The 15,222-nt window shown below is 39.5% G+C and overlaps 1 protein-coding gene across 3 annotated transcripts in view; it reads right to left on the bottom strand.

Moving 5' to 3' along the window:
* The window catches only part of MAP3K5 (mitogen-activated protein kinase kinase kinase 5), a 221,842-nt gene that overhangs the window by 52,719 nt on the left and 153,901 nt on the right, over nt 1-15,222 (bottom strand). For all 3 annotated transcript variants that reach the window (XM_007190926.3, XM_028168712.2, XM_007190925.3), the window contains 2 exons: nt 14,050-14,145; nt 10,330-10,411 (listed from right to left, as the gene is read on the bottom strand). In XM_007190926.3, coding sequence (XP_007190988.2) covers nt 10,330-10,411; nt 14,050-14,145 — 178 coding nt within the window. The remainder of the gene's footprint in view (nt 1-10,329; nt 10,412-14,049; nt 14,146-15,222) is intronic.

The following is a 15,222-nucleotide window of genomic DNA, read 5'->3' as shown; positions in this document are numbered from 1 at the left end:
TAAGCTCACAATCCAAAATTTTAAAATATACAACGAAACAATTCACCATCAGTGAGTGTTGGCTGATTTGACAAATATCAATCCCTAAAATTTCACAAAATAAAAGAAACTGAAACTCTAAAATAAGTACATTTAACATAAAGATATAAAATAAGAAATCCAAAACATGAGAAAAGGATAAGACACTCTAAAAAAGGCCAGACGGATTTGAGACAGACTCAAACCTAACCTCCAGAAGTTGAGCCCTAAATAGGAAAAATCAAAATAAATTCACACTCAGATATGATATAGGGAAACTACAAAATATGAAAGGCAAAGAGAAGATCATAAAAGGAAGCAGAGATAAAAAGGACAAATTACCTACAAAGGTAGGTAATCAGATTACTTGGTGAACTCTCTGGGGTATACACTCTCAACTTGAGAAACCACTGTCACAGAGGATGAGGAATATGGGGGCATATTGTTACCAGCTTGTTTATTTGTTTCCAATAGGTTTCCAAGCCTTGACAGAAGGCAATCGGGTTGTATTCTTTTGGGGAAAGCTATGCCCACATGCCAGGACCGGGTGAGCACTGGTCTCCCTGTTGTAGACCCTTCTTTGGCAGAGGGGAGAGGCCAAGCTCTGGAAGAGAGGTGTCTACTTGCCCAGTGGCAACACTGTACCCAATGTACAATAGAGAATACTCCTAGCTACCTAATATATGGCTGAAGGCTGTCTTAGACCAGAGGAGAAAACTAGATATGTTTACAGGATGAGAGAATAGGAAACAGGGATCATTTAGCAATTTCCCCACACTAGAAGATAAAACTCCAGCAAAGAGGCAGTAAACATAGTCCAAAAATTCCACTTGAAGGAGTCCAAGTCTCTACATCCAACTCCTGCAGCCCGGACTTCCACCATGCTGTACCATACATGCTGGAAATCTACCAGCCAGGACCCAGGCCGGCAGGAGGCAGGACAGGGACCATCACCAAAGTAGCTCATCTTTGCCAGTGTGGCCTATCAAAGGGACGGAAACCTGTACACTGAACCTAGTACTACCACCACCTTACATTATTATAATGCACTATAATTAAAAGAAACAAACCCAGCTTTCAATAACCTACCTCATTTGATGGTCATAATAAGGCTTTGTCATAGTAGGGAAGGTCTATGATTAGCTCCAATTTACAAATGATCAAAAGTATCTTCCAGAGGGTGGGAGGGAGGGAGACGCAAGAGAGAAGAGATATGGGAACATATGTATATGTATAACTGATTCACTTTATTGTAAAGCAGAAACTAACACACCATTGTAAAGCAATTATACTCCAATAAAGATGTTAAAAAAAAAATAAAAGAGAGAAAATTCTACATTACAAAAAAAAAAAAAAGTATCTTCCACTGAAAATATGTCAGAGCAGTGGTTTAAACCAGCTCAACAGGTTCCAAGTCTTCCGTTCTTTCTACTGTCAACGGTGAAGGAAAATCCTTTTACAGCATGAGAGCTGCATCTTAGTTCTTAGTTCTGTTTCCAAACACCAGTACTGTAAAGATGTTCCAGCACATTGTCAATACCCACTGAACACCCATTCGCTTATTCCAGCATACAGTAGACATCTCTTGGCCATCTTAGACTCCATTCTTCCCTTCTCCTTACTCCCCACATCAAACTGATTGCAAATGCCACCAGGTTAATCCTCACTGCTCTTGCCTCATTTCAGGCCTTCCTTGCTTCTGTACTAATTCTAGACTCTTCACTGGCCTCCCTGTCTTCTCCTCTCTTGTTGCCCTGTTCCCTAATTCATTCTCCATTAAGTGGACAGTGAACTTTCCAAAGTTCAAAGTTCCAAAGTGAGCTTTCCATGTTCATACCACTGCCTCTGCTTTATCGGTTCCTCATGACTTTCTGGATGAAATCCAAACTCCTTAGCCTGGCATCAATGCCCTTCAGGACCTTATTGCTGCCTCTGTGCCTAACCTTCTATCTCATCAGTGTCCCCCCAAAATTCCCAGGGAGGTTCCACAGATCTTTGTGCCTTTACACATATGCGTTTTCTACCTAGGTAATTCTGCCTTCAAAACAAGGAAGCTTTCTTGAACTGTCCACCTGACCCTCAAAAGCTGGGTTAGATTCTGGTCTGATATGCTTCCAAGGCCTTCTGCCCTCACTCGCTCACACTTTTTTCACTCTTCTCTTACCCAAATCTGCATTCCAGTCAGTACTCTGAGCTCTTTGAGAACCAGGACTTTAATTTCTCTGTCCCTAGTCTTAGCCATATCTGGCCTGTAGTAGAGGCTCAGTGATTATTTGCTTAATTAATCAATCAGGCTATAAAAAAATTGATGAGAACCTTTTTAAAAACCAGGTGCCAAAACAAAACATTTAATGTTGCTATCCATTTATTTTTTATTTATTTATTTTTTATAAGGAAGAAACTTTGTTCTCATTTTCTTTTTTTTTCTTTAAAAAACTTCGGGTTTGTTTATTTATTTATTTATTTATTTATTTATTTATTTATGGCTGTGTTGGATCTTCGTTTCTGTGCGAGGGCTTTCTCTAGTTGCGGCAAGTGGGGGCCACTCTTCATCGCGGTGCGCGGGCCTCTCATTATCACGGCCTCTCTTGTTGCGGAGCACAGGCTCCAGACGCGCAGGCTCAGTAATTGTGGCTCACGGGCCTAGTCGCTCCGCGGCATGTGGGATCTTCCCAGATCAGGACTCGAACCCGTGTCCCCTGCATTGGCAGGCAGATTCTCAACCACTGCGCCACCAGGGAAGCCCCTCCATTTATTTTTGATTGAAAGGAGCTTTGCCACAGGGATACTTACTTAACATAGAGAAGAATATATAAGCCTTGATGAAACTGCTCAAGTTTTAGTTTCCCTAAGGAATGTAAAGCATCAACAGACTATTCTTTTTTAAAAAAACAATATTAAGTATAGAAGTTGACTCCTGTTAAATGAAGCGGTCATAGTAAAAATCAAAAGGGCTTTCAATAAAACTGAAAACTGTTCCAGTGGGGTAGTTGCCGCTTGGTTTCTCCTTCTTTTTTAACCCCTTTTTCCTATTCTTACAATATAGAGATATAAATTGAAAAAGCAGGCTTGAGAAAACTGCCCTGATCTACAAGAAGACAGAATTACTAGTGATGGCCAGAAAAAGTAGAACAGAGCATTGGCCAAAAGCCAAGGGAAGGCAGGGTCTGTTAAATGACAAGTACGTAGAAACAGGCAGGTGGGGACAGGGGGAATTCAGTATTTTAAAAAATAAAAATAAAATTACACCGCTTATATAGCTCGCATTCTATTTCTACGGCAAAGGGTTAGCAAGTCAGGCTGTTGCTGAGGGAGACCACTGCATTCTGAAGCAGTGATAGGAACGCTTCTAGAATCAGCCCTCTCTTGCTGCCTGCCCACAACTGCCTAAACTGGCACTGGGAGGAGAATGAGCGTAGGAAGACAGTCCTGACAAGGCCAAACAACAAAGTGGTGACTCACTTAGTCCTTGCACCGTCCAGGGATCCACAGTAAAACAGCCACCTTCTAAAAAGCCATATGCACTTCCCCCGGCACTTGATTACCTTAGCTGAGTAGTCACCTCAAAGAGCCAAATGATAGCTTTGCTAATTTTCAGTCTATATTGCCTTAGTAATATGTAAATGCTGAAAACATTAATAACTACATTAATTTATTTCATAATTAATGAAAACATTAATGCTACTAAGAGCATTAATAGAATAGGAAAAATGCTGTAGGTACAAATATCTAATCTCATAGTTCTCTCCTCCCTCAGATCTTTACTCAGACCTTCCCTTCTCAAGGAGACTTCCCTGGCTTCCTTGTCTAAAATTATACACCCTGTTTCACTGTAACTTCCTAAATCCTTCCCTGCTTAATTTTTCTCCTTTATACTGATCATTATCAAATATAGCATGTATTTCACTTATTTATTATCAGTCTTCCGCTATACTGTAAGCTCAGTGAAGACAGGGATTTTCTGTATTTTGTTCTCTGCTGGATCCCCAGCACCTAGAGAGCGCCTTCCACAGGTGTCCAATAAACATTTGTTGAGTGAGTTGATAGAATCCACTTGGACCCACTAATGTGGTACCAAGATTATTTTAAGCTGAAAACATCTGAATAAATAGCAGCTGCAGAAAAAACCTTACCTAAACTTCTTTTGCTGACGTAAGCAAAGCCTCTCAAAAATACAGCTGCCATAATCCCCTCTTCAGGAGGTTGAGGACCCCTTATACCTGGATAAGAAATTACTAAACCAAACCTTTTCAAAACTTTCAGTACCTTCCACTTGTTTCTCATTAGTTTCCCACCATGTTGCTTTCCCTTGAAGTCCTATTAAGAACTTTTCTTATTAAGATAAATAAACTCTTAACTCTAGTTGTTCAGGAATCACTTCTTTGTGTGTTCCCTCATACAGAAATAAACTTTGTCTTTTCTTCTGTAGTCTGTCTTTCATCAGTTAATTTGCAGGCTCCCAATCACTGAACCTGAGGTGGTAGAGGAAAAAGTTTTCTTTCTCGCAACAGAATAAATGAATGAGTAACAAACTGATATTCTTATCATACAACACCAGAAGTGATAGCTCTTCTCAGGCAGTGCAGTAACTGTGGATGTTCAACTTGAGATCTGTACAAAAACAGAAATAGGATGCCAAAGAAAAACAAACCAGTGTGCTACTGGATGACTCTGAATTGATTTAAATGAATTCTAAACCATCATTCACTGTTAATGTCTGTGAGACAAATCAACAGAAGAAGAAACGGTAAGGTATTTCATCATCCGGCAGATGTTTGAGTAAAAGGAAAACATTCCTTTTATCTTGCTTGTCCCTAACCCATCCCACAAGGGGGCAACTTCCTCTCTATGCACCCTGGAAACTACATATAAACAGGTTCACAGGCCAGCTGCTATGATTACCTGAGGCTTGTGTCAATCATATGCCCATTTTGATAAAACAGTGAGGTAAAAATTACAAATGCATTAAAGAAAAAGTAGGAGGAGGGGAAAAGGGAGGGAGAATATATGTATGTTTGGGAGAGGCATGAGGAGGAAGACAACATATTCTGTATTGAAAACCAAAGGACCTCAGTAGTTTATGGTTTTTTCAAGGAACTAAAAGAGAGAGAGAGAGAGAGAGATGAAGAGAATGGGCTGAGAGTGGCTTGATTATGGTATTCAGCTCGATTATGGACTTACATTGATTAAACAATCTTCAAGCTCATTTCCCAGCATTTACTCTGCCCCCCTGCAATCCATATCCCCCTCCCCGCAGTTTGAGATATGGTTTAAACAACTCTGGTTTTGTCACTCCCCAGCTTCAAACCCTTCTAAGCCTTCCGAATGAACTTCTGCTTGGATACCTGACACCCCGCAAGACTGTGGTGAAAAGGGAAAGAGAACCACAGTCCAGCCTTGGGATGTAAACAGTCTGGTGCAGGCTATTGAATTACAAGGCAATGAGAAGAGCTAGGGCAGAGGAGTGGGCAAAAATGCTGTAAGAGCAGGGAAAAGTGAGAAGGGGTGTTGAAAATGATTCAAAGTAAAAATGACCCTTGAGCTGGATCTCAAAAAATTAGGAAGCAGTCACCAAGTAGGACAAAGCAGAAAAAGCATGTGGAGTTGGGCACCTGCATGTCAAGCCCAGAGGCAGGAACAGCCTGGCTGTCTGAGTAATGGAAAGGAGTCTGGCATTGCTGGACCGCAGAGTGCAATGGAAAGGAGTCGGGCATTGCTGGACCGCAGAGTGCAATGGAAAGGAGTCGGGCATTGCTGGACCGCAGAGTGCAAAGGAAAGCTAAGTTACAGCCAGGGAGGTAAGAGCGTTCTATGGTGCGGAAATCTTCCACAAAGAGTAGCATCAAAGCTTTTTCATTTTAATTTTTAAATTTTTTTTAATACCATTTGCAGCGACATGGATGGACCTAGAGATCGTCATACTGAGTGAAGTACGTCAGAGAGAGAAAGACAAATATCATATAATATTGCTTATGTGTGGAATCTAAAAAAATGGTACAAATGAACTTATTTACAAAACAGAAATAGAGTCACAGATGTAGAAAACAAACGTGTGGTTACCAGGGGGGAACGGGGCAGTGGGGGGAGGAGGGATAAATTGGGAGATTGGGATTGACATATACACACTACTATATATAGAATAGATAACTAATAAGGATCTATTGAATAGCACAGGGAACTCTATTCAGTACTCTGTAATGATCCATATGGGAATAGAATCTAAAAAAGAGTGGCTATATGTGTATGTATAACTGACTCACCTTACTGTACAGCAGAAACTAACACAACATTGTAAATTAACTGTACTCCAATTTAAAAAATTAAGAAAAAAAACCAAAAGAAAACTTTTTAATTAGGGGAGTCACCGGATTAAATCTGCCTGAGAGATCTCTCCAGTGATGGCAGGGACAGTGTGTTGATGGCAGGAGAGATATCAGGCCGCATGAGAGATGTTGAGGACCTGAGATGGGGGAGTGATAGAATGGGGTGAAGGGACTGGAGGAAATGCTGGGGGGGAGGCTGGAGCAGAAGTTGCTCTGAGGTGTCTGGCTTGGGTAACAGTGTAGATGCCCTTGTTCTTAGTGAAGCTATGAAAGGCTGGGAGAACAAAAACAGGGACCACAGCGGATAAGTGTTAGAACTCTTATAGTTAACTGTAATCAATTGTTCAATGATTTCAATATAAATTTATTAATACATTAAACTATTTAAGATATGGGTTCATAACCCTTCCATTTCAAAAGACAGCCTTGAATCAAAAAACATGGCCTCGAATCAAAAGAAGTTGTTTCTCTTTCTGTTTAAAAACAGAAAAGTCCTCTGAAAGTGGTATTGAGCTATATTTAAAAGACCTGGTACAGTTTATACTAACCTTGAAAAGTATAAAAAATGTGAGCTAGGAAAGGACATTTAAGATCTTCTTGTTCAACTCTCATTTAAGGAATGATATCATCTTAACCCAGCAGGAGTAAGAATTTTGTCCAAAGTTATAAAACTGGCTACTGGCAAAGTTAGAGCCAGAACCCCAGACCACTGACCCCAGCACAAGGATCTTACTAGAGCAGAGTCAGATACGATCAGTTGGAGGAGGGGTCTGACCATGACCGAAGGAGGCTGAATCCCTCCCACAACTATAATGCTTCAAAGAAACCTCAGTTTTTAAAATCAGAAAGAAAAGTAAATCTTAACTTGGGCTTCAAATAAGAAGTTTTTCAAACACCAGGAAGTCTTAAGATTAGCTTCAAATTTGTGGTTTACGGAACCACATTAATAGTTAATGTTTGCCAAACGCTGATGCCACCCCAAGTGAAGTTAACAACTTTTTGAAAGCATCTGACCTTTCCAACATTTTAATTTTGTTTCGGGCCAAGGTACCCAAAGGCTTCAGGAATAATTGACACATGTATTGAAACAATTTTAATTCTATCTCAAATGAAGGTAAAGATCAGAAAATAATTATTCTGCATACAAATCTCCAAAGTAATCCTTCTTGTTTATACTATAAAGAATGGGAAGAGGAGGAATTATTTTTGCTATGTCATTCATGGGCTGAAATTTGAGTTCAGTTTGTGGTAATGAAATTAAGGAACTCATTTTAATCAAATATTTAGAATACTGAAAAAATAATGTGAGTTGAGAATGTTGAAATAGCTAAGAAATGTGATAAGGGTATAATGGAGTTATCATAAGTTATGTAAAAATATAAGTTAAGGTTATTTAATAACTCATATTGTAGAGGTGTTCTGGCTACAAAGGGATATTCCGTGAGAGGGAGAGCCAAGATGGATGTCATCATCTTCACAGCCCAGCACATCACCGTATCCATTCATTAATATGCTAACAGAACACCCAAGACTACAACGTCAGCAATGTCACTAGTTGTGGCAAAATGGCAAACTAAGCCAAAATATTACTTCAATACTTAAAACAAGTACTCTTGAATTCACTGTATAGACTATACAGTCCACTGGGAATACTGTAGAAGCCATTCTATGTCATAGACTTTAAATTATTCTGATAGAATGCAAAGGACAGAAGTACATGAGTGTTTTTCTAACATTAAAAGAATAGTGGGACTTCCCTGGTGGCGCAGTGGTTAAGTCCCTGCGCTCCCAGTGCAGGGGGCCCGGGTTTGATCCCTGGTCAGGGAACTAGATCCCACATGCATGCCGTAACTGACAGTTCACATGCCACAACTAAGGAGCCCGCAAACCGCAACTAAGACCTGACACAACCAAATAAAAATAAATAAATAACTTTTTAAAAAAAAAGAATAGTATACCTGTGCTTTCTTGAGAAGTGTGAGTTAGGAGCACCTTGATGAATCAGAGAGCACTATGGTATGAGTTGGTTTTTGTGAGGTCAGTAGACCTACTAAAACCCTCTGGATATTCCTAGGAAGAAACCTGAGCACTTTCCTCCATATTTGGCTGGTGAGTGTTCTCAGCGTTTGCAGGAGAACTGTCTGATCAGGAAGGGTGTCTTACAAAATCCACCCCATTTAGTACCACTGCACACAGATCAGGAGATCTTGACCCTGGATCTTCTTGACAGCTGTCTGAAAAGTGATCTACCTACCCCTTTTACATTATAGGAGACTGAGTCTTAGGAAAATCAGCTGGCCAGATTCACCACAAATTCTAAGGCAATTAAAGCCATGTTATGCAATGCATAGGGTTAAATGAGTTCCTAAAGCAGAGTCTCTGAACTGTTGATTCAATCAATTATGAAGACCAAGTTTCTCTAACATGGCTACCATAGCCTGTCTGTGCTATGTGTATTTTTTGTAAGATGGATTTAGTTTTTCAAAGAAGGGTATGAAATAAAGGATAGCTATCACTGTTATTGCTTTTGTAAACCCAGCAATTTATGATATTGTAAAATAACTTTATGGATTTTCAAATCTATCCACTTGCTAATTTATTACTAATGAAACGGTTTCATTTTCTTTGTCTTTGTTAACTTTTACCCTGGCAGTTGCTAAGTATCAAGTGATTCTAAATTTAACCCAAATAAAAACAGAGATAATGAGGTGCAGTCAAAAGAGCACTGATATAGAAATCAAGAGATCTAGCTCCTAACCACAATCACTTAAATAAGAAAATATAACAGTGCAAAATATAAAGCATAACAAATAGGAAGCATTGTCTATTACTCCTGTAGACAGCAAGCTAGTGCGTGGGGAAGATTTCTTTTTTCCAAATTAGGTCTATCATCTTTTTATAACTTAAATGAAAGAGGCTTAGGCTTATCCAGGAATATCAAAAGCTACACAACTGCTAGAGAAGTATAGAACTTAACTACAGACAGAATTGACAATTGGTTATTATATTTAAATTCCCCTCGACTGTTACCCTACTCCTTCAATGCTTACCTAAAACTTCTAGCCTACGAGATGACATTACCGAAGTGATCTAATACACTACGTATACCAGTCAGGTTGGTGCTCTAGTTTCTTCAATTTCAGTTTAACATTAGAAATGTAATTTTCAATATTGCTTGGATTCAGAATTCGGTCCCAAGTCATACACTGGGAAAGGCTTGGAGAAAACAGAGGCCCACTACCATGCCTGGAGAAGTGTTATCCTTCAGACACTGAAGATGCTCAAGTGCGAGCGTCAGCTCTCTTGAAAGTCCCCAGCACTGTCCTCACTGTGGTGGAATGCTGTGCTATACGCAGCAGACAGACATGATGGAGAAAATGGACACAGTCGAAAAATAGGTGTCTGCAGTGTACTATATCTAGGAGGTGCAAGGAAAAGCACAGTGGTGGAGAGCAACTGCACTGGGGTGATTGTTATCACCTCCTCTCTTTATCCTGTTAATCTTCCATTGTTTCAGGTGCTCTGCCTAAGCATACGAACGAGGACCGAGAACGGTTCTATCATTCAGAATTTTCACTGAATTTTGCTTGTCTGAATTGCAACATAACTCAGAGGAGAATAAAAAATGTGTAAGGGCACTGTGACTCTTGCATTGAGGGTTATCAACACCCTCAAAGATAAAGCATAGTTACTATCAGAGTAAGATACAAAAACTCAGTATTCCTGACTAAGAGTTCTCCAATGTTTGCTTTTCAGCCCTTTTTAACCAAAGGAATTCTAGAAGCTGCTTTTAAACATTAAGGGAAAGCTTACAGACTCTGGCTGAGCTCTCTACCCTTTGTCACTACTCACGAAGCTCACACACACACCACACACACACACACACACACACACACCCCTTTCCCTCAGTAAAGCTTTAAATAGTTCATTCTAAAAAATTAGCCACAGAGAAATTTAGTAAAATGAACACAGAAACCAAAGTCATTACCTCCAGGGAGTCACCTTCACAATCTCCTTCCTCTGTATTTCTCCCCTTCTCTTCGGTAATGGTGTTCACCATTTCAAAAAACCTGCAATGAAAATTGGTATGTGGTCACTCATAATACATAAGATATTAAATATAAGCAAGCACGTTTCAAAGTGACTTCAGAGCAAAAAAATGGGACCTGGAAGAGTCAGGCAATAAACAAAATATCAGCATCAGTGCGAAAAATATGATTTTTCATATTTTTGGTAGGATTTGCCAGAAATTTCTGACCTAATGCCTCACTTCAAGTAATAGTAACATGATATGTTATAGAATTAGAACAGTAAGGCTAGACAAGGTCATAGAAATGTTAAGAATGTGGACTTGAATATCATACCAAGGTTGCTAGTATTTGCATGATTTGGGGCAAGTTTCTCCACCTCTCTGAGCCTCATTCTTTAATTATAAATGGGGAATATGAGTATCTATCTTATAGGTTGTCGTGGAGATGACTTGAGGTAATACTTGTAAAGTGCTCAGCACAGGGCACTCACTAAATATTAGCTATTATTGTTTTGCTGCTGTTAATATTACTATTTTTAATGGGACATAACAAAAATACCCAGATTCTGGAATAGTGTCTCTAAATTCTGAGCTGACTCTGCAACACAGTGTTGGCCACTACATTTGATCTCAGTTACTGAATATTCTGCCTGAGCACCTCAGTGTCATACATGTGGGGTCCCATATATACAGTCTGCAAAACACTGATGGAATCAGGAACGGCTAGCTTATATGTTTGTGACAGAAGCCACCTTTCTGTCGGTGACAAACATTTTCTTCAGGAACTATTCTTGTAAAGTTCCTTTTTTTTTTTTTTTCCCCTAGAGGTCACTTCAGAGCTCCCCCCAAAAATTATGGTAAGAAACAGATCTCTTCCCTCTGCAACGCTAGCTGTGTCTATCCATTCAGAAGGGATGCTAATGGTTTCTAGCCCAGACGTGGAGTAAGGGAGGCACTATGAACAGGGGCTGATGATCTCACAGGCAGGTGATGCCGTGCACTGCCAGCCCAAGGGAAGAGCAGGTTACTGTGTGACAAGAAAAGTTTCCCTAACACAACCCAGAACCTTTATGCTATCTCTGTGCCTATGAGATAGTAGAAAATAAATATTGGTCTCTGTCCCCAGGTTCTGGCAGAGAACTCCTAAAACCCTTGTAAGTGATGAGAACACTAGGAGCATCTCTTGTGTCCTAATATTTGTCTAAGACCCCATCTCTAACATAGGGCTCCTAAAACCTTTGTAAATTCCTAAGTGATAGAGAACCAGGAGCATCTTTTGTTCTAATGAAGCGACTCTGGGTGGACTCCTGGATGGGGGCTGGTCAAAAGAAAGACCAAGCCACGATTAGAAGTTTGGAATTTTTCAGCTTCACTCCCCCACCTTCCTCCAGAGTGGGTAGAGGGGCTGGAAATGGAGTTAATAATTGTTCATGCCTACACGAGGAAGCCTCCATAAAATCCCAGTAGTAGGGGGTTCAGAGAGCTTCTGGGTTGGTGGACATACCCATACAGGGAGGGGGATGCACCCCAACTCCACAGGGACAGAAGCTCCTGCACTGGGGACCCTCCCAGACCTCACCTTATACATCGCTTCATCTGGCTGTTCATCTGTATCATGTCCTTTAATAAACTGGTAAATGTAAGTAAGTGTTTCCCTGAGTTCTGTGAGCCTCTCTAGCAAATTAATCGAACCCAAGAAGGGGGTCGTTGGAACCTCTGATCTATAGCCGGTATATCTAAAGCACAGGTGATAATCTGGGCTTGTGACTGGCATCTGAAGTCAGGGGAAGAAACAGTCTTATGGGACTGAGCCTTTAACCTGTGGGATCTCACTCTATCTCCAGGTAGACTGAGTTCAATTGTAGGTGTCACAGAGAATTGCTTGTTGTGGGGTAAAACCTCCACACATCTGGGGACCAGAAATGTCAGAAATGAAGTGTTTTGTGTGAGGAATAAAGGAGACACACAGGAAAGAAACACAGTAGGGAAGAACTGGTTTTCTTCCTACATAGGAAGGAAAAAACCTTTTCTTATACAGTACCTCTTATCATCCATCCATCCATCCATCCAACAAATATTCAAGTTTCCACTAGGATAAAAAACTGTTCTGGCCTTTGGGAATATGACAATGAACAAAATAGACAAAGTCCATTATGGAGTTGGAAGCCTCTCTATGGAGTCTGTGTGTGATGCCTAGTTCCTCACTCTTCCTTTCTCTATATATACATTCTTTGGAGGTTAAAGACAAGAAAGGAAAATCCCAAACCTGATCAGAATGATGGTATGCTCTGATGAAGATTACATATCCTGATGAGTTACAGACAAAAGCAAGTTCAACCAAAAGGAAGAACATGAAAGATCTAAACAAATTCTAGGTTTAAAGATAGACTTTAAGATTTGGGGTAAAGACTTCCATCAGCTACCCACACAAAAATTTTCAACACCAACTTCTCTAAGTAGAATATAACACTTCTAGTGGGGTGGGAGTACAGTGTAATTTTTAGATGCTTGGATTCTGGAGTAACATGCGCCTGGTTCAAATCCCGGTTTTTGTGCTTTTTGGCTATATATGATTATAGGCTAGTTAAACTCTCCAAGACTCTACTTTTTTCTTTTACTCTTTTCAACAAAAATATTAATATTACCTACCTAATAAAGTTTATTTGAAAATTAAAATAGATATGAGGTCTGAGGTCAGTACTCCATAAATCTTAGCTATAATTATCACTGAAACAAATGAATAGCCTTGAGAATTCAAGCGTAAGTAGAAAAGTCGACCATACATGTGCTAGGAATTCTTTCTTACTTCCAACTCTTTTTACTACACATTTTACAATAATAAAGATAAAACTCTAGCTAAGAATCTTAAATTAAACATACATATTTTTGGTACCAAGATAAAAATGATTGACTGTATATTGTAGCTAGCATATCAATCATTTATAATGGGGTCAAATAGTGATTATTTGAAAGAACAACCCCCAGCAAAATCTTAAGTCCATGCTGGCTTTTACCTGCACTTTGGTGTCTAAATTGTCACGCACTTCTATAGGTCCCCACAATTAGTCACTGTGTTCTAAGGGACCAGGAAGTACTTAGTTATTAGCCCAAGACAAATATACCCAGGGAGGTTAACCCAAACATACAATGCAGTCCATGGATTTTTGGATTATCTTTTATTGGTGTAGATTACATCACTGGCTCTTAGCTCAAGTTGTTCCTCCACCTAGAAATCCAATATAATTCGTCGAGGGTCGGGCTCAGGCACTTTCTAGAGCCCACCAGTTGATTCTAATATGAACCAGAGCTAGGAGCCACTGTTGCAGACGATGGTGAGATTATTCAAAAGAATTCAAGAATGAAAATTTTGGTAATCACCTAATACATAAGCACTTTAAAAACGAGTCATAATACTTGGCAATTAACTAGTAAATTTGGTTAATGTTTTGTCTATGGAAAAATAAATTACAACTAAGAAAAAGGTTGATTTATTAAAGAAAGGTCCCCAAATTCTCAGTTAAACATGCCACATAATTATAAGATATCAGTGCAAATGAAATATTTATATAAGCACATGGCCATGAATTCTTTACAGGAGCTACATGTTCATTCATTAATTAAAAATAATGATCAGGTAAGAACAGTCTTTTTCGCACATAAACAGTGACTAATACGTACTTTTTACAATGAAGTTCTGTACAGAAATAGATTTGGAAATCATCAGAATTGTGAAGCACATAAAGAAAACAGCATCGTTCTTCAAATTTAGAAATACTGAAACAAACAAAGAATTATTCACAGTAATCTCAATACTTCCATGTACTGTAATGAAAAATAAATATTTTTTATATTCAGTCCCAATTATGATATCAGTGTTGTTTATACCAAAATGTTATAAATAGCACTTTAAAAAGTGACATTCCCTGTACCACAACACTAAAATTATTTAATATTCTGAGCATTGTCCTCCTGCTTGTATCTGCAGATAATGTTGCTCTGGGGTATTGTAGGCACACAAGCCATGTGTCCTACAACTTAGCATGGGGAAGGGGTCTTGCCTGCTGTAGCACTAAACTGTGTGCTCGAAAGAAAAGCGTAAATATCAACTGGCTTACTGACCTTGGTGATTCTGGTTCCGTAAGATGTGTCGAACAATAAAATGCTTCCGAAGCTAGGAAGGCAATGTGTGGAGGCAGGTAAAGCACCTCATTATTGTTGAGATTATAAAGGAGTGAAGAAATATGAAACAGCACTTGATTTGGACTCAGCCAAGTCGTTTACTTTACAGAAATTGAAACAATTTTGAGTTTACCAGTCAGGCCATGCTCTTTTATGCCAAGGGTTGGCAACTATTTTCTGTAACAGGCCAGAGAGTAAATATATCAAGCTTTGTAGGCCACACTACGCAGTTTTGCTGTTGGAGCAGCCTTAGGCAATACATAAATGAATGAACATGGCTGAGTTCCAATAAAACTTTATTTACAAAAACAGGCAGCGGGCCGTATTTGGCCTGTGGGCTATAGTTCTCCAATCCCTATTTTATGCCTCTGCATCTGCTGTTCCTCCCATTTGGAATGCACATCATTTTTGACCTTTTAAAGAAATTCTATTCACCATTTAAGGCCCACCTTAGACCTTACCCTCTCTCCCTTCACTACTTCTACCTGAAACAGAAAGACTTCCTCTTGTCCCTCTGGTCTTTGAACATATGTCTGTTAATCTCACACTGTACTGTCATTAGTTGTTAAATGTGTGTTGCCCTGCTGGGCTGTGAGTGTTTCAAGAGCAGAGTTTACGTCTTAGTCCTTTGTGTATCCTTAGCAGAACAGGACTCAACATTTGACAGATAGC

Source organism: Balaenoptera acutorostrata, chromosome 14 (genome assembly GCF_949987535.1).
Source record: "Balaenoptera acutorostrata chromosome 14, mBalAcu1.1, whole genome shotgun sequence".
Taxonomy (NCBI): domain Eukaryota; kingdom Metazoa; phylum Chordata; class Mammalia; order Artiodactyla; family Balaenopteridae; genus Balaenoptera; species Balaenoptera acutorostrata.
The sequence above is the reverse complement of the archived record's forward strand: the minus strand, read 5'-3'. Positions and strand labels throughout refer to the sequence as shown.